At 48.6% G+C, this 19,864-nt stretch overlaps 1 protein-coding gene across 13 annotated transcripts in view; it reads right to left on the bottom strand.

Moving 5' to 3' along the window:
* LOC106630201 (transcription factor 4) overlaps positions 1-19,476 on the bottom strand; it is a gene marked incomplete at its 3' end in the record, with an annotated part of 61,027 nt that extends 41,551 nt beyond the window's left edge. Inside the window, 3 exon segments of one of the 13 annotated variants that reach the window (XM_074532784.1) lie at positions 15,417-15,489; positions 17,093-17,184; positions 18,561-19,409. In XM_074532784.1, coding sequence (XP_074388885.1) covers positions 15,417-15,489; positions 17,093-17,164 — 145 coding nt within the window. 13 annotated transcript variants of the gene reach the window in all.
* Between the last annotated feature and the right edge of the window lie 388 nt (positions 19,477-19,864).

The following is a 19,864-nucleotide window of genomic DNA, read 5'->3' as shown; positions in this document are numbered from 1 at the left end:
CAATAACGGCGCGATTGCTACGAGCGCGTTATTCCCAGTAACGGCACGATGGCTACGAGTGCGTTATTCCCAATAACGGCGCGATTGCTACGAGTGCGTTATTCCCAGTAACGGCACGATGGCTACGAGTGCGTTATTCTCAATAACGGCACGATTGCTGCGAGTGCGTTATTCCCAGTAACGGCGCAATTGCTACGGGTGCGCTATTCCCAATAACGGCGCAATTGCTATGAGCGCGTTATTCCCAATAGCGGCGCGATTGCTGCGGGTGCGTTATTCCCAGTAATGGCACAATTGCTACGAGTGCGTTATTCCCAGTAACGGCATGATTGATACGAGTGCGTTATTCCCAATAACGGCACCCATATTCCAGAACGTTCCACCCAACAAACACCCGACGGCCGACAACAAACGAGTTCTGTGTTTGTTTGTCCCAAAATCCCGTTCCGTTTTCCCCATGGGATTCAATGGGATGACCATCAAACCCCTTCCATCCCAAACCATTGGGATTCAATGGGGTCACCATCAAACCCCTTCCATCCCAAACCATTGGGATTCAATGGGGTCACCATCAAACCCCTTCCATCCCAAACCATTGGGATTCAATGGGGTCACCATCCAATCCCTTCCATCCCAAACCATTGGGATTCAATGGGGTCACCATCAAACCCCTTCCATCCCAAACCATTGGGATTTTCCATCCCAAACCATTGGGATTCAATGGGGTCACCATCAAATCCCTTCCATCCCAAACCATTGGGATTTTCCATCCCAAACCATTGGGATTCAATGGGGTCACCATCAAATCCCCTCCATCCCAAACCATTGGGATTCCATGGGGTGACCATCAAATCCCCTCCATCCCAAACCATTGGGATTCAATGGGGTCACCATCCAATCCCTTCCATCCCAAACCATTGGGATTCAATGGGGTCACCATCCAATCCCTTCCATCCCAAACCATTGGGATTCAATGGGGTCACCATCCAATCCCTTCCATCCCAAACCATTGGGATTCAATGGGGTCTCCATCCAATCCCTTCCATCCCAAACCATTGGGATTCAATGGGGTCACCATCCAATCCCTTCCATCCCAAACCATTGGGATTCAATGGGGTCACCATCAAATCCCTTCCATCCCAAACCATTGGGATTTTCCATCCCAAACCATTGGGATTCAATGGGGTCACCATCAAATCCCTTCCATCCCAAACCATTGGGATTTTCCATCCCAAACCATTGGGATTCAATGGGGTCACCATCAAATCCCTTCCATCCCAAACCATTGGGATTTTCCATCCCAAACCATTGGGATTCAATGGGGTCACCATCCAATCCCTTCCATCCCAAACCATTGGGATTCAATGGGGTCACCATCAAATCCCTTCCATCCCAAACCATTGGGATTTTCCATCCCAAACCATTGGGATTCAATGGTGTCACCATCCAATCCCTTCCATCCCAAACCATTGGGATTCAATGGGGTCACCATCAAACCCCTTCCATCCCAAACCATTGGGATTTTCCATCCCATGTCCTGGTGCCACCTCTGCCCAAATGCGTGGGAACGGTGGTGCCCACGCTCCCTGCCTGTGTGCCAGTGTCCCAGAGGCGTGGGCACTGCCAGCCCCAGTCTGGCTGAGCTGTGCCCATGTCCCAGTGCCAGTCTGGGTGAGCTGTGCCCACTCCCAGTGCCAGCCCCAGTCTGGGTGAGCTGTGCCCAATCCCACACCCAGTGAACTGTGCCCATGTCCCAGTGCCAGTCTGGGTGAGCTGTGCCCGCTCCCTATGCCAATCTGGGTGAGCTGTACCCACTCCCAGTGCCAGCCTGGGTCAGGATGAGCTGTGCCCGCTCCCAGTCCCACTGTGGCCACTCTCTGCCTGCTCCCGGTGCCAGTCACACTCTGGCTGAGCTGTGCCCGCTCCGTGCCCACTCCGGTGCCAGCTGCGGGATGAGCTGTGCCCGCTCTGTGCCCGCTCCGTGCCCACTCTGGGTGCCAGCTGCAGGATGAGCTGTGCCCACTCCCAGCCCCACTCCATGCCCGCTCTGTGCCCACTCCGGTGCCAGCTGCGGGATGAGCTGTGCCCGCTCTGTGCCCGCTCCGTGCCCACTCTGGGTGCCAGCTGCAGGACGAGCTGTGCCCACTCCCAGCCCCACTCTGTGCCCGCTCCGTGCCCACTGCGGTGCCAGCTGCGGGACAAGCTGTGCCTGCTCCCAGCCCCACTCTGTGCCCACTCCGGTGCCAGCTGTGGGATGAGCTGTGCCCACTCCCAGCCCCGATCTGTGCCCACTGCAGTGCCAGCTGCGGGACAAGCTGTGCCCGCTCCCAGCCCGCTCCGTGCCCACTCCGGTGCCAGCTGCGGGATGAGCTGTGCCCGCTCCCAGCCCCACTCTGTGCCCGCTCCGTGCCCACTGCGGTGCCAGCTGCAGGATGAGCTGTGCCTGCTCCCAGCCCCACTCTGTGCCCGCTCCGGTGCCAGCTGTGGCCGCTCTGTGCCCACTCCCAGCCCCACTCCGTGCCCACTGTGGGTGCCAGCTGCGGGACGAGCTGTGCCCGCTCCTGCTCTGTGCCCACTCCGGTGCCAGCTGCGGGATGAGCTGTGTCTGCTCCCAGTCCCACTCCATGCCCACTCCGTGCCCGCTCCGTGCCCACTGCAGTGCCAGCTGCGGGATGAGCTGTGCCCGCTCTGTGCCCACTCCCAGCCCCACTCTGTGCCCACTCTGTGCCCGCTCCGTGCCCACTGCGGTGCCAGCTACGGGACGAGCTGTGCCCACTCCCAGCCCCACTCCGTGCCCACTGCGGTGCCAGCTGCGGGATGAGCTGTGCCCGCTCTGTGCCCACTCCCAGCCCCACTCTATGCCCGCTCTGTGCCCGCTCCGTGCCCACTCTGGGTGCCAGCTGTGGGACGAGCTGTGCCCACTCCCAGCCCCACTCTGTGCCCGCTCCCAGCCCCACTCTGTGCCCACTCTGTGCCCGCTCTGTGCCCACTCCGGTGCCAGCTGCGGCTCTTTGTTTGCGGGCTCCCCAATCTGTGCCTCCATCTGTTCCTGCCCTCCGCAGGATTCTCCTCTTTGTTCCACCCTGGCACCCATTTCCCAGAGAAATAAATCAATTAATAAATCAATCAATAAATCAATAAATTCACCCCCTGGTTTCTTGGCATCCTTTCCTCGGTTTACCGTGGAAAATATTCCTGCAGATTCCCCAGGAAATGGTTAAAAAAGGGAAGCAAAGATGGAGAAATAATTTCAATTTCTGGACTTCTGAAAACTGGCATTTCCTTCCTTGCCTCACAGAGCCAGCAATAAAACACAAAAACACATAAAGGTAAAGGCGTTAAATATGGCAAGAGTTAATTAAAAGTTCGTTAATTTTCCCACTGGAACAGGAAATTTTTGGTGGCCTCACACTAAAATCTCCTCCCACACCAGGAAAATATTTTTTGCAGGAAATATGGAATAAAACTTGGGGGGCTTTGCCGACCTCACAGCATTAAATAAAAACGGAATTTAATCTCTGATGAGCAGTGGAACAAAAAAAACCCTCCTGGTGCTTTTAGTTCCTTTTTCGAGAAGTTCTATCCAATCAAAGTCTCCATTAGGGAGCAATTAGAGCGTAATGGCCGTCTGAGTCCATTATCATGGCCGCTTCACCTTGAGATATTTAAAGATAATTTTTAATTGGAGCAAATTGATGGGCTGAGATGGACTCGGGCTCTCTGCTTTTGCTTTGCTCCTCACCTTTGGAGTTGAAGAAACGAGATAAAACCGGAGCAAAATCTCCAAAAATATCGGATTAATATTTCCATATTTCCATATTTATCCATTCCTGGTTATTTTTAATCCAGGTTTCCATCTCGGACACTTCCAAGGATTCTGGGGCAAAAATTCCTCTCAGAGCTCCACAACCCAAGGGAAATGTGAATTTAGGAGGACATCTCCCATTTCATTCCCAACAGATCTGGAAATTCCAATTTAGGAGGACATCCGGTGGAGTCATGGAATGGGTTGGACCTTAAAGCCCATGAATTTATCAACCTTTGGAAGATCAGTTTCCATCAAGGAACCACCAAAATTCAGAATGGTGGAAGGAAGAGATGGATGGACACCAAACCTTTATTCCATCAAATGCAGGATGGTGAAAGGAAGCGATGGATGGACACCAAAGCTTTGGTCCATCAAATGCAGGATGGTGGAAGGAAGCGATGGATGGACACCAAAGCTTTATTCCATCAAATGCAGGATGGTGGAAGGAAGCGATGGATGGACACCAAACCTTTATTCCATCAAATGCAGGATGGTGGAAGGAAGCGATGGAGGGACACCAAACCTTTATTCCATCAAATGCAGGATGGTGGAAGGAAGAATTGGATGGACACCAAACCTTTATTCCATCAAATGCAGGATGGTGGAAGGAAGCCATGGATGGACACCAAACCTTTATTCCATCAAATGCAGGATGGAGGAAGGAAGTGATGGATGGACACCAAACCTTTATTCCATCAAATGCAGGATGGTGGAAGGAAGCGATGGATGGACACCAAACCTTTATTCCACCAAGGAACCACCAGAATGGTGAAAGGAAGCGATGGATGGACACCAAACCTTTATTCCACCAAGGAACCACAAAATTCAGGATGGTGGAGGAAGCGATGGATGGACACCAAAGCTTTATTCCATTAAGGAACCAGCAGAATGCAGGATCATGGAAGGAAGCAATGGATGGACACCAAACCTTTGGAAGATCAGTTTCCACCAAGGAACCAGCAGAATGCAGAATGGTGGAAGGAAGTGATGGATGGACACCAAACCTTTATTCCATCAAATGCAGGATGGTGGAAAGAAGAGATGGATGGACACCAAAGCTTTATTCCACCAAGAAACCACCAGAATGCAGAATGGTGGAAGGAAGAATTGGATGGACACCAAACCTTTAGAAGATCAGTTTCCATCAAGAAACCACAAAATGCAGGATCATGGAAGGAAGCGATGGAGGGACACCAAACCTTTATTCCATCAAATGCAGGATGGTGGAAGGAAGCGATGGATGGACACCAAACCAGAACTCAAGGAGAAGAAATCAAAATTCCCAAGCTGCCGTGCCCAGATTGCATTTTCCATGTTATTTGTTCATTAATGACAAAGAGAAGGAAATTTCCAAAAAATTCCTAAATCCGGGATTTGGGATCTAAAATCCAACAGGGGACTCGTACAAAATTGGGATTTCATTGGGATGGGTGTAAAATGCAACAAAATTGGGATTTCATTGGGATGGGTGTAAAATCCAACAAAATGGAGATTTCATCGAATCCCTTCCTGGCCTTATTCAGCTTTTTTGTAAATATTCTTGAGAATATTCTTGTCAATATTATCCATCCAATTCTTGTAAATATGATTGTAAATATTCACAATAAAATTCCCAAAGTGAATTCCCAGAGTTCCATCCCACCCCTCCGGACACAAACACAGCAAACCAAATTTCTCTTTGAATAAAAAATCAGAAATAAATAAAGTCCTGTTTATCAACAGAGAGCCACAGGAATGATTTTTACACTTCAAAAGATAATAGAAAGCAACTTGAAAAAATTGGGAAAATATATGGAAAAGGACAAAAAAAATTAGTATATAAATAAGATTAAAATTTTATATATAAATATTTATATATAAATATAATTGAGGACCTTAGGAGAGGGAAAAGGCCAATGTCCAATGTCTTCCATTGCAGCATTGAAAAATGAATCCATGCAGGAAAAATGGGGGAAATACATGGAATAAAACCAATATATATGTGGTAGTAATAAGATTAAAATTAAGATTATAATAAATGAAAAATTAATTTAAAATAAATAAAATTAAAAATTTAATTGAGGACCTTAGGGGAGGGAAAAGGCCGATGTCCAATGTCTTCCATAAGGCAGAGATTTCAGTGTGGAAAAATGAATCCATGCCGGAAAAATGGGGGAAATATATGGAATAAAACCAGCAAATATATGATATATAAATGAGATTAAAAATTTATATATAAATATTTATATATAAATATAATTGAGGAGCTTAGGAGAGGGAAAAGCCCGATGTCCAATGTCTTCCATTCCAGCATTGAAAAATGAATCCATGCAGGAAAAATGGGGGAAATATATGGAATAAAACCAATACATATATGATATATAAATAAAATTAAAAATTTATACTGTATAAAATTATTTATTATAAAATAAAACAAGAAAAATCATGGAGTATAAATGTGGATCTTTAGAGAGGGAAAAGGCCGATGTCCAATCTCTTCCATAGGGCAGAGATTCCAGCATGGAAAAATGAATCCATGCCGGAAAAATATGGAATAAAACCAGCAAATATATGATATATAAATAAAATTTAAAATTTATACTATATAAAATTATATAAATAAAACAAAAAAAAATCATGGAGTATAAATGTGGACCTTAGGAGAGGGAAAAGCCCGATGTCCAATGTCCTTCTTAAGGCAGAGATTCCAGCATGGAAAAATGAATCCACACTGGAAAAATGGGGGAAATATATGGAATAAAACCAATACATATATGATATAAAAATAAGATTAAAAAATTATATATAAATATTTATATATAAATATAATTGAGGACTTTAGGAGAGGGAAAAGCCCGATGTCCAATGTCTTCCATTCCAGCATTGAAAAATGAATCCATGCAGGAAAAATGGGGGAAATATATGGAAAAGAAACCCCAAAAATGCAAAATATAAATAAAATAAATAATATAAATAAAATATAAATAAAACCAAATAATTTCTGAACCACAAATGAGAACCGATGTCCATCCGCTAAGGCGCCGGTTGATAAATGAACTCTCTGCTGGGCGCTGTTTACAGAAAAGCTCATTTTAGGAAAAGGGAATTTTGCTGTGTTTATCCAACCAGACCCAGGATTTCCTCAAAGTATCCAACCAACCCAAATCCACCCCAAAACGGCCCCGTGGCACCGGAATTACAGCGCTTGGCTCTGTCCCAACTTTTTCCCTGGTTCTCTTTGTTTGTGTAAACCCCAGAGAAACGAGTTTGCTGTGGATAATTTCATTAATCCCAAATATTCCAGGGTTGGAAGTTTGTATTCCAGCCACAAACTTCCCACTGAGGTTTGTCCTGGAAATGCTGTCGGACTCTTCAGAGCAGGTGCTGCCGCAATCCAAGGCCATAATTCAATCAAGCCTTTGGGCTGACGTCAGGAACACAAAAAACCAACTCAAAGGCTGTTTGTGAACGGGCCCAGAACCCCCTGAGATTCAATTAGAGCCTTGATATTCCATGGGGAATATCTTATTGAGCTGGATTTAATATCAGCCAAGCTTGGGAGCGGGGATTTATCAAATATTGAAATGGCCAGGCGGCGGAACGGCGCGTTAACCCCACAGTCCCAAATTTGCAGCAGGAAAAGTGGCTGAATTTTAGATATAACAGCACAAAAACAACCCCAATCCCTGGATTTTAGGGAATGAACCCGAGGATTTTGGGGATTTGCCGGCAGAAATTGTGATTTCTGTGTCCCTGATGTCCCACAGGGTTTTGGTTTGGGGTTTTAATATAACTTGGGGTGGCACACACACATGTAGGGTGGAGGATGCACACACATGTAGGATGCACAAAATCCCTGTTTTTAGGGGTTATGGCTAAGAATGAACCCGAGGATTTTGGGGATTTGCCAGCAGAAATTGTGATTTCTGTGTCCCTGATGTCCCACAGGGTTTTGGTTTGGGGTTTGAACAGAACTTGGCTGGGATCATGGATCACACACGTGTAGGGTGGAGGATGCACACACATGTAGGATGCACAAAACAAACCCCAATCCCTGGTTTTTAGGGAATGAACCCGAGGATTTTGGGGATCTCTGTGTCCCTGATGTCCCACAGGGTTTTGGTTTGGGGTTTGAACAGAACTTGGCTGGGATCATGGATCACACACGTGTAGGGTGGAGGATGCACACACATGTAGGATGCACAAAACAAACCCCAATCCCTGGTTTTTAGGGAATGAACCCGAGGATTTTGGGGATTTTCTGTGATTTCTGTGTCCCTGATGTCCCACAGGGTTTTGGTTTGGGGTTTGAACAGAACTTGGCTGGGATCATGGATCACACACATGTAGGGTGGAGGATGCACACACATGTAGGATGCACAAAAACAACCCCAATCCCTGTTTTTAGGGGTTACATCCCAGAATGAACCCGAGGATTTTGGGGATTTTCTGGCAGAAATGCTGATTTTTGTGTCCCTGATGTCCCACAGGGTTTTGGTTTGGGGTTTGAACAGAACTTGGCTGGGATCATGGATCACACACGTGTAGGGTGGAGGATGCACACACATGTATAGGGTGGAGGATACACACATACATACCATGGAGGATACACACACATGTATAGGGTGTAGAATACACACATAGTGTGGAGGATACACATATAGGGTGGAGGATACACAGATGTATAGGGTGGAGGATACACACACATATAGGATGGATACACACACACATGGCATGAAGGATACACATATAGGATGGAGGATACACACACATGTAGCACGGAGGATACACACACGCACATAGCACGGAGGATGTACACACAGCATGGAGAATACACACACACATGTAGCATGGAGGATACACACACAGCATAGAAGATACACATAGGGTGTAGGACACACACATAGCACGGAGGATACACACACATATAAGGTGTAGGACACACAGCATGCAGGATACACACGTAGGGTGGAGGATACACACACACACATAGCATGGAGGATACACACACATAGGATGGAGGATACACAGACACATAGGGTGTAGGATACACACACAGCATGGAGGATACACACGTAGGGTGGAGGATATACACATGTAGCATGGAGGATACACACGAAGCATGGAGGATACACATAGCACGGAGGATACACACACATATAGGATGGAGGATACACACACATATAAGGTGTAGGACACACACAGCATGCAGGATACACACATAGGGTGGAGGATACACACACACACACATAGCATGGAGGATACACACACACGTAGGACGGAGGATACACACATAGGGTGGACGATACACACACACATACATAGCATGGAGGATACACACACACAGCATGGAGGATACACACACACAGCATGGAGGATACACATGTAGGGTGGAGGATACACACACATAGCATGGAGGATACACACACACAGCATGGAGGATACACACGGAGCATGGAGGATACACACACAGGACGGAGGTTACACACACACATATAGGATGGAGGATACACACACACACATAGCATGGAGGATACACACACGTATAGGATGGAGGATACACACATACATATATGATGGAAGATACACACACATAGCACAGAGGACACACACACAGCATGGAGGATACACATAGCATGGAAGATACACACACATAGTGGAGAGGATACACACACAGAGCATGGAGGATACACACACACACACACATAGCATGAAGGATACACAGACAACATACAGGATACACACACAAAGCACGGAGGATACACACGCACATATAGTATGGAGGATAGACAGCATGGAGGATGCACACACACAGCATGGAGAATACACACATGTGTATAGGGTAGAGGATACACACACATAGCATGGAGGATACACACAGCACGGAGGATACACACATAGGATGGAGGTTACACACACACACACATAGCATGGAAGACACACACGCATATAGGCTAGAGGATACACACACATAGCACAGAGGATACACACACAGCATGGAGGATACACACATAGGATGGAGGTTACACACACACACATAGGATGGAGGTTACACACACACATAGCATGGAGGATACACACAGCACGGAGGATACACACACACACACGTAGCATGGAGGATACACACATAGGATGGAGGTTACACACACACATTGCACAGAGGATACACACAACATGGAGGATACACACATAGGATGGAGGTTACACACGCACACAGCACGGAGGATTCACACACACACACACGTAGGATGGAGCGGGTAACACACACATGACTGAGAGCCGCCCATCCATGACAAAAGGACGCACATGTGTGACAAAGCAATGTCTGTACACGCACATCCATGTGCCTAAAGGGACCCTGCGCACACATGACAAAGCTGCCACGCACACAGAGGATAAAGCAGACGCCGCGCACACGTGTGGCACGGCAGCCTGCCACACATGACAGAGCGGGTGTCACGCACACACATGACAAAGAGGGAGCCTGTCCCTTCCCACCCACACTCAGCCAGCAGTGCCAGCGCTGCCATTGGCAAGCTGGGCACAGGGCAGGAAGGCCGGGAACGCTGCCAGCAATGGCGCCTGCATCCTGCATGGCACCTGCCGCCGCCGCTTCCCCTCTCCCGGGAGCCTGGCTGCTGCTCTGCTGTGCCAGGGTCACTGCTGTGCCACAAATAAAGCTGGAGTAAACCCTGAGGAAAGGGCACGGAGAGAACGCGGCGGTGCCCAATCCCTGGCGCAGAGCATCGACCAGACGCGATTTCAATGGCGCCTGCATCCTGCATGGCACTGCCATGGCTGCCACCCCTATCCTGGCAGCTGTTCTGCTGTGCCAGGGTCACTGCTGTGCCACAAATAAAGCTGGAGTAAACCCTGAGGAAAGGGCACGGAGAGAACGCGGCGGTGCCCAATCCCTGGCGCAGAGCATCGACCAGACGCGATTTCAATGGCGCCTGCATCCTGCATGGCACTGCCATGGCTGCCACCCCTCTCCTGTTCTGCTGTGCCAGGGTCACTGCTGTGCCACAGAACGGCAACAAAGCTGGAGTAAACCCTGAGGAAAGGGCACGGAGAGAACCCGGCGGTGCCCAATCCCGGGTATAGAGCATCGGCCAGACCTGATTGCAATGGCGCCTGCATCCTGCATGGCACTGCCATGGCTGCCACCCCTCTCCTGGCAGCCTGTGCCAGGGTCACTGCTGTGCCACAGAACGGCAACAAAGCTGGAGTAAACCCTGAGGAAAGGGCACGGAGAGAACCCGGCGGTGCCCAATCCCGATTTCAATGGCGCCTGCATCCTGCATGGCACTGCCATCACTGCTGCCACCCCTCTCCTGGCAGCCTGGCAGCTGTCCTGCTGTGCCACAAATGAACCTGGAGTAAACCCTGAGTAAAGCACACGGACAGAACCCAACCCAATCTCTCAGAGCATCGTCCTGACCCCACCGGCTCCAAGCTGGACGCACACAACAATGGCACACAGCTACTACTGCCATTACTAGCAGGAGTAAGTAGGCTTGAAGGATGTGGTGATTGCTCTCACACCAACAATCCACCCAAAAAATCCCATTTTTCCATCTGGATGAAGCTCAGCTGCCTCACATTTCCCATGGAGGAAGGAATCGACGCTCCAACCTCTCTGCAGGATAGAGTTCGCTAGCAAAACAAATTCCACAGCTGCCTTTAAAAATAAACCTAAAATTCATTAAGAATTTGGGCATTAATTAAGAATTTTTTTGGGCATTAATTAAGAATTTTGGGCATTAATTAAGAATTTATTTGGGCATTAATAAGGAATTTATTTGGGCATTCCGAGCCTTTGCTCTGTCAGGGAGTTTTCCCTGCGAGCAGCTCCGAGATGGAAATCAATGCCGGAATTTCCAGGCTGGAAAACTCAGAAGGACCCAGAGGTGAATTTTGGGCCCAGAGAGCCCAAAATCAGTGCAGGCCCCTCCAGGGAATTTGGCACCGAGTTTTGCCCATCAAGAATGGTAAATTCAATTATTGAAGGGAGAAGGATGGAGCTGCAGCAGCAGAGTAACCCCTGGCAGATGGCACATCCTCTGCCATGTATATTCATTTTTCTGTGCTCCATCAGCTGAAACATTCCCAGGTTATCCCAGTTTTTCTCCCCCTGGGAGCTGGGAATATTTTGGAAAAAAAGGTTTTGAAGCCGTGACTGCTCCTTAGAAAATTGCAGAGCTGTCGTTGTATTTCAATCCTCCGATCACCTTTTTGCTGCCATTCCCAACTACAACAAGTTTACCACCAGGAGTAAATGTTTGAGCTTTCCTTGGGAATTCAGGCCACAAAATTCCAGAAGGATTCTGACAAAAATCCACCTGAATTTGGGAGTGGCACGAATACAAATCCAAGAGGAAAAAGCCAAATTGTACCTCACATATTTTTTTTTTTTTCCCTATACTCGGAGCAAGGTTTCATTTTGTTCCCAACTCCCTGAGATCCTGATCCAGCCATCACTAAACTTCATAAAAAAAACAATTAAATCGCTTGATTTGTGCAAAAATCGGCAGTGAAAGATGGAAATTTGGAGGCAAGGACAGCACAGCGTCCCCACACCCAGTGACATTTGGCTGCAGAATTCTGAATTATTCAATATATTTAAGGTAGCATGGAAGGAAAGAGGAGGAGAAATAAAAATCTCTATTATAGGGGGTTTTTCTCTCTCTCTTTTTTATTCTTTTGAATGGTATTTCTGCACCAAACTCAGCCCTGGTTTTTTCTCAAATTGACGCATCCCTCACCTGAGCAACCCCAATTCCATTTGGGTGAGGATCAAACACCAAAATCCTGCAGCTTTCCCACACTCCAAACCCAAAAACCTCACAATTTTCGTTAGGATTTCCACACCCAACCCAAAACCTCAGGAAGCGAAACTGCGCTGGATTTGTGATTCCCTCGTTAGGGATAAATTCATTTGTCGCTCTAATGCAGGCCAAAATGAAAAGTGAGGTTTGAAATCCTTTCGAGGGACTTTTTGCTTGGAGATTTTTTGCCTTTTTTTTAATCTGGGCAATGATAAAAATTCCGCTTTTCTCGGATTTTGCTGCCACCCACACGCTATTCAAGCAGCTCCAGAGTGGGCAATCCAGAACAGATGCTCCCAAACGGAGGTAAAAAATTCCAGCCTTTAAAAATAGCAGCAGCAGAAAACTGAAAGGATTCAGGAAGATGTGGGCTTTTGATGAACAGCTAAAAAAGCGGAATAATGTCAAATGTGACAGACCCGGGGGAAAAGCTCTTTCAAAAATCCGCTCTTCAAATTTACGATTATGGGAGCCATTGCGAACTCGTCCCAAAATTTTAGTCGGTGCAAATGAAATAAATACAAAAAAAAATTAAAAAAAGGGGGAAAACAAAGCAGGAAAAAGCAAAAAGCAACCCCATTGTTGAAGTGAAGTAACAGCTATTAAATCACTTTGCAACGAGGATGGCAATGGGAGGGATGTGCCCCGGTTCTGCCGATGCTCCGAACACCTGCCGACATCAAACGGCTGACAAAAAAAAGGCTTTCATGTGAAAAATGTTCCCTGCGAATGGCCCGGCTGGAGCTCAGGTTACATTCCATTCTCCTCCCCTGCTCGGGAACATGGGGAGAAGCCATGTTTGTGGAATTCGGCGTTCCAAAGGGGAGCGGGGTTTTACTTTCTTCTCCCAACACGGCAGCGCGGATTAGGCGAGTAAAAAAGCCACGGGAATGATTCCCGCACTTCCTAAAGTCCGCTTAGTTTCACTTCCCTGCTTGGGATTACTTTGCTTTTTATTTTAATCTCCTTTTTTTCCTCCCCTCTGTGCGAGAGAACTTTGGGTTTAGCGCAGGCAATCTGGTTGGCAAGAGGAATATTTAAAGGTCAGCTCAAACTTCAGAGGGGAAGGAAAAGCAGGATGCGATTCTGCATAATGACACAAACAGCCTCAGCCAGGCAATTCTCTGCAATTCTGGCCAGGTGTTGTTTTGAGTGCCTTTTAACTCCATATTCCTAATTTCCTGCAGCTCATGAAATCAATTCCTCCCATTCTTTCCATTCTCAAACCCAACCGAATCCCGCTCCCATTCGCGCTCCTGATGCCAATGACTGCAGAGGTGAGCTTTAGGAGGGAATTCTTATATAAATATAAATATAAATATAAATATAAATATAAATATAAATATAAATATAAATATCAATATAAACTCTGGAGTCATTTGCTGTCAGCCCAAGTGCTGCTTGCTGCATTGGACTGGGCTGTGAGCGTGACAAATTGATTTGTCTGGCACAAGCACTCCAGCGAAAACAAACCGAGAGCCGGCCTCATCCCTTTCCCAAAATTGGGGCAGAAAAGGACAAAAAACCGGGGTTCAAACCTAGAGCTGATGGTTGGAAAGTTAACCCAGCCCAAGAGCAAAATTCTCCGAGTTGCTATCTCTCAATACAAACACATTGATATCTCACAATATAAGCAAGTCGCTATCTCTCAATATAAGCAAGTCGCTATCTCTCAATATGAGTTGCCATCTCTCAATACAAGCAAGTTTGGGAAGATAAAACAAACCCAGGTTGTCATTTAGAGCCTAATTAGAAGAAGCAGAGCCTAACTAGAATCAATAGAATGAAAGGCACAAAATGAGTGTTTAGGTGAAGGAAAGCAGAGCAAACTTCCCAAGCCGAAATGCCGCTCAGGAAATCAAAAGCTGAACGATGCCCCAGTGCATGGAATAACGAGGAGCCCCAGAAAAGAGCAAAGCTGCAGATTTCAGGTGTGAAACTCCCTGCCAGGAAGGGTTTCTCTGTGCATCTCGGATTCCCCACACACACACACAGTGTGCTGGCATGTGGGATAGGCTGGGAATTCAATATATCCCCACCTGGGCTGCATCCCAGAGCAGGGAAATGCACACGGGGATCTTTGGGAGCTCTCGTTGGTCAGGCACAGAGAAGCCCCTCCAGAAACTGGGGGTGCCAGACAATCCCTGTCCACACACAAAACGCTTTTGTGCTGACAAAAGGTGGCCCTGCAAAGTCATCCCAAACATTTCCGTGTCTGAAAGCAGCGACAGAAAGTCACCGGAATGATTTGATTCCCAAAAATGATTCCATCAGCACGCAGCCCTCTCTAATCCTAAAGACTTTTTTTTTTTGTCCCCTGCTGTTTAGTCTGGGATACTTATTTTATTGCTACAGCCTTCAATTCTAATGCACAAAATTAATTTGCACACAAGAGGTTTGGACGATCGTCCCCGACAGACAAAGACAGGCTTTGGAATTGGAAATAAAAAAATTCTCCAGGGCTCAAATCGCTAAAGGGAAAAGATAAATCTACTGGAAAACGAGAACAATTTTAAGCAATGATTAAACAGAGGCGAAGTCCAGGGGTTTTTAAAAAATCACAAATGTGTGGCGACGCTCTAAAAACCTCCCAGGCTTGAGGAAATAACAATAATAATAACAACAATCATCAACATCAGAATGAGAATAACCGGCTCTTAGGAATAATTCCGCTGCAATCCGAACGGATCCGCTCCCCCACGAGAGATTAAAGCACCACAACAAAGGTAATGCCCACGGAGAAATCAAATAAATCCCAACGCTTTCGCTACCACGCACGGAACAAAAAAAACGGTACATACTTGAGCCACTAAAATGTCCACTCGCCAAGGAAGTTGGTCCATTTTTGCCGCTGCTCACAGGAGGTGAAAACATCTACAACAACAAAAAAAACAAAAACAAACAAAGAGGCATTACTAGTGCGAAAGGAGCAATTGGCGAGGCCGAAAGTTGCCGGCGCATTCCTGAGGAGTTTGTCTGCCCCCGAAGCGAAGCGAAGCGAGATTGCGGTCGGCACCGGCATTTCACCCGCTTTTCTCAAGCTCCTCGGCTTCCCAAACCATCCGCCCTTCTCGCCCGAGCCTCGGAGCCCTAACAGCGTTTTACTCCTCCGAGCAACAAAATTTGGGAATGCGAAAAAAGTTGGGATGGGTCGCGACCTTGGTCATCAACGTAGCGACGTCCATTTCCATGCCGCTGCGGGATTTGCCTGGCATGTGGGAACCCAAATAATAATAATAATGCCAAGTGCCACCTGCCCTAAATTCTCATTCCGTCTCTCCCACCGAGCAATTGGAAGCCAGGCTCGCTCCTCGCCCCCTCTCCCTCCCTCTCGCACTCCTCTCTCTCTCTCTCTCTCTCTCTCTCTCTCTCTTCCCAAGCATTTATTTCGACCCTAATTGGTTTCTCCCTTCTCCGACGTGTCTAGTGGGATAATACGCACCTTCCCTGAGTCAGAGGCTGCAAAAAGCCAAGGAACAAATGGGAAAAGTGCAGCGCCAAGCAGAGAGGGGGCTGCGAGGCTGCTGCCGCAGGCTACGCTGGCTGCCCAAACTTCCCCGAGCCATCCCTCAGAAGCCGAGGCTGGATGGAGCACGCAAGGGGGAAAAGCGAGAGGGGAAGGGGGGCCGAGGGAGCCGAGGCGCCTCTCGCAGCACAAAATCAAGAACTAAAGTGGATAGAGAGATATTCCTGACATCTTGGGGGGAAGGGAGGGGATGGGGAGAGAAAGAGGGAGGAAGGAAGGAAGGGGTTGGAGGGGGAGGGGGGAGCCTGACAAAAGTAGACAAGTGCACGCGTCCGGCGCAAGGTTCGGCCTCCAAAGCGGCCCAGGGGGGGACAAAAATCCCTCTTGGCCTCTAAAATCGCTGCCCCGATCCTGCCCGGGGCGGGGATCAAAAGCTCGGAGAGGTTTTAATGCCAGCACAAGGCATAGGAGGTTGCAGGGGAAACTTTCGAGTGAGACGGGTCGTGGATTTCTTTGCACTTTCCATGTGCCCGTAATGGAAACAAGGGGAGAACGGAAAGGAGAATATCAGCGAGTCATTAGCAATGAATTAGCCGGTGTGCCAACGAGGCTGGGAAATCGAAAGCACAATAAAAGTGCAATATCGGTACGATGGAAGGATGAGAAATGGTCAATTTTCGGGGCGTTTCTTTTGGCAGGAATGATTTGAGCCATGAAACCAAGCTGCGAACGCGCCTGCATCTCCCATCACACGCAATCAGAAAGAACTAAAAATACTCAGTTTGGATTTTTCTTTTTTTTTTTTTTTAAGCGAAAAAAATATATTTACCATGCTTCTAGCTGCTGATTAAAAATTGCCCAATGCACTTAGAGCACAGTTTGGGGTTGGTTTTGTCGCTTTAAGGTTTTTTTTGGCTGGATTTTCTTTTTGTTACCAGAGCAGCTAGAATTTTTTTTTTAATTTTTTTTTTTTTTTTACAGCTGTTGCTAATTTCCACCGTTGTTTCTTACCGCACTGAAATCCAGTAAATCACTCAGTTCTTTGTCCGTCCCTAAGGCAGCCATTCGCTGTTGGTGATGCATTTTAGCAAAATCACACAAACCTAGAAACATGGAAATAACCGCAATCAGAAATCCCGAGCCTTGCAGGAAACACAGTCGGATTTTGCTTTTTCAAGGGGGGGGTCGGGGGAGTGGGTGGTTGAGAAGAAGAAGGGAGGGGAAAAAAAAGATGGAGGGGCAGCAAAAAAAAAAAAAAAAACAACCCAAAAACACAACAACGAAAAAAAAAAAAGCGATATTGTATTTCCAAAGAGGCGAGCCAAACCCGGCAACATCCACTCTTTAAACCCAAATCCGGAGGAGCAAAAAAAAGGCAAAGCCTCGCTCCCGGAGCATCATTTATGCAACAGGAGGTTCAGCCAGGAATGAATGAGGATCGCAGAGAAGAAACTACAGCCATCCGCTCCCAACTTTTTCCCCTTCTCCTTCTTTCCACGCCAAGTAGCGTTCGGAGGCACGAACGGCAAAGAGCAAAAACAAAAAAAGCCACGGCGAGACGCGAAGTGCAGGTTCCGGGGTGGGGGGGGGAACGGGGGCCAATTAGCCCCGATTGTTAATTTGCGGAGAGCAAGGGGGGGGTGAGGCCGATGCAAGCGGGCGGCTCGGGCCTGTGCGAGGCAGCGCCGGGGGGAGGGGAGCGCGGTGAGGCAGCGAAAGGGAGAGAGGGAAAGGGCCGGAGCTCGGAGCTCGGAGCTCGGAGCTCGGAGCTCGGAGCTGAGCCCGGCCGGGCCCCGCCGTACCCGCGGCCGCCGCTCATGGAGCTCCGCGCCCGAGGATTCCACCTTGGGTTCGCCCGGCTCTCGCACACACACACACACACACACACACACACACACACATGGCCAAGCGCGTTTATACGGGGCCGCGGACGCACGTGACGTGGCCGAAAGGAACAATATTTTTTTCCCCCGTTCCCTTCGCCTTTTTGGTTTTTTTTTAAGCTAGAATGCCCTGCTTTGTTTTGGTCGCCTTACTCGCAACGCCCAGCTTTGCCATTTTTCCCCGGAGCATTCATAGCGCGAAGTTTGCGAAGCAGCCCCTTGGATTTCCGCGCAAGTTTTTTGGGGATGCTGCCAGCCCTCCCCTGTCCCCCTCGCCTTTCCTGCTTCTCCCCATCCCCTCCGCCACTTTTATTCCGCTTTTTCCACCCCGCTAGAGAGAACTCCCGGGAGTTCATTTTCCGGCATTTTTCCCCGCGTCTGCACCTTGGTGTATTTGCCACACGTGTAGTTACATCTATGCAATGTATATATATATACAATGTAGCGATTCACACACTTTCTTTTTTCTTTTCTTTCTTTTTTTTTAAATAACACATCGGGATCGACAATTTCAATCAAAAAAATAAAAATGAAAGCAAAAAAAAAAAAAAAAAAAACCACAGACAAGTTAGTCTAACAGCAAATTGGAACTTTACCTTAAATGGCCACAAATATGTTCACAATATTCCAAGGGGGGGGAAAAAAAGGAATAAAAAAATAATCAAAATAAAAAAGAGAGGAATCTTCTGCCAAAGTGCTTTATTGTCTCACACGTATGTGACCCTCCAAAACCACCAAAAAAGTAGGGAAAGTGTCAGTCCTGCTCCGGGTTATTCCACAGCTTTACAGGCACACTACACCTGGCTTTGTTGGGATTTGGGGGGCCCGGCCACCGGCCACAAAAAAATCCTATAAATTAGATTTCAAAAATTTCAAAATTCAAAACCAAGGAAGAAAAAAAAAAAAAAAAGAAAAAGGAAAAAAAAAGAAGGTCCGACAACTTTTGCCCTATTGTTTTTACAGACACATGGTGACGGGCTCGCAGCGCCGCGGCTCTCGGGGACTTGCCCCCTCCTTGTCCTTCCTTTAAAAAAAAAAAAAAACCAAAACCAAAAAAAAAAACCCCAAATCCCGAAAAAAAAAAAAAAACCCAGGCGACTCCCCCCCTCGGGGGAGCGCGGGGCCGCCCGTTCCCCAACTTGGTCCAAGTTTAGAGCAGCGCCCGCCGCCTCCTCCGGCTCAGCAGCGCGGCCTCCCCCGCCGAGCCGCGGCCGATCGCATCCCGCCCGGGCAGCCGCATCGCCCGCCGCTCACATCCGGGCAATGCCCGCCGCCTTATAAGCGCCGCCGCCGCCGCTCGCAGACAATGACGAGGAGGAGGAGGAGGAGGAGGAGGAGGGCGGGAGGAAGCGGGCGGGACGGCGCGGCGGGGCTCACAAGATGGAGGGGCCCCGCCGCCCCCTCACGTGTTCCCGCGCAAGCCCCGCCGATCGGATCGGGGCCCGCCGGGGCCGGGCCCGCGGCAATGCCCGCCCGGGGGGGCTCCGGCTGCGCTCGGCCATGGGCGGGCCGGAGAGCTTCGTGCCGCAGCCTCGGCACGCCCGGGAGAGGCTCCGGCACACCCGGGAGGGGATCCAGTACACCGGGAGGGGATCCGGCACCCTCAGCACGCCCGGGAGAGGCTCCGGCACACCCGGGAGGGGATCCAGTACACCGGGAGGGGATCCGGCACCCTCAGCACACCCGGGAGGGGATCCGGCGCCCTCAGCACACCCATGAGGGGCTCCAGCACACCCGGGAGGGGATCCGGCACACCCGGGAGGGGATCCGGCACCCTCAGCACACCCGGGAGGGGCTCCAGTACACCCATAAGGGATTTCAGCACCCTCAGCACACCCATGAGGGGCTCCAGCACACCCGGGAGGGGCTCCGGCACCCTCAGCACACCCGGGAGGGGATC

Source organism: Zonotrichia albicollis, chromosome Z (assembly GCF_047830755.1).
Source record: "Zonotrichia albicollis isolate bZonAlb1 chromosome Z, bZonAlb1.hap1, whole genome shotgun sequence".
Taxonomy (NCBI): domain Eukaryota; kingdom Metazoa; phylum Chordata; class Aves; order Passeriformes; family Passerellidae; genus Zonotrichia; species Zonotrichia albicollis.
The sequence above is the reverse complement of the archived record's forward strand: the minus strand, read 5'-3'. Positions and strand labels throughout refer to the sequence as shown.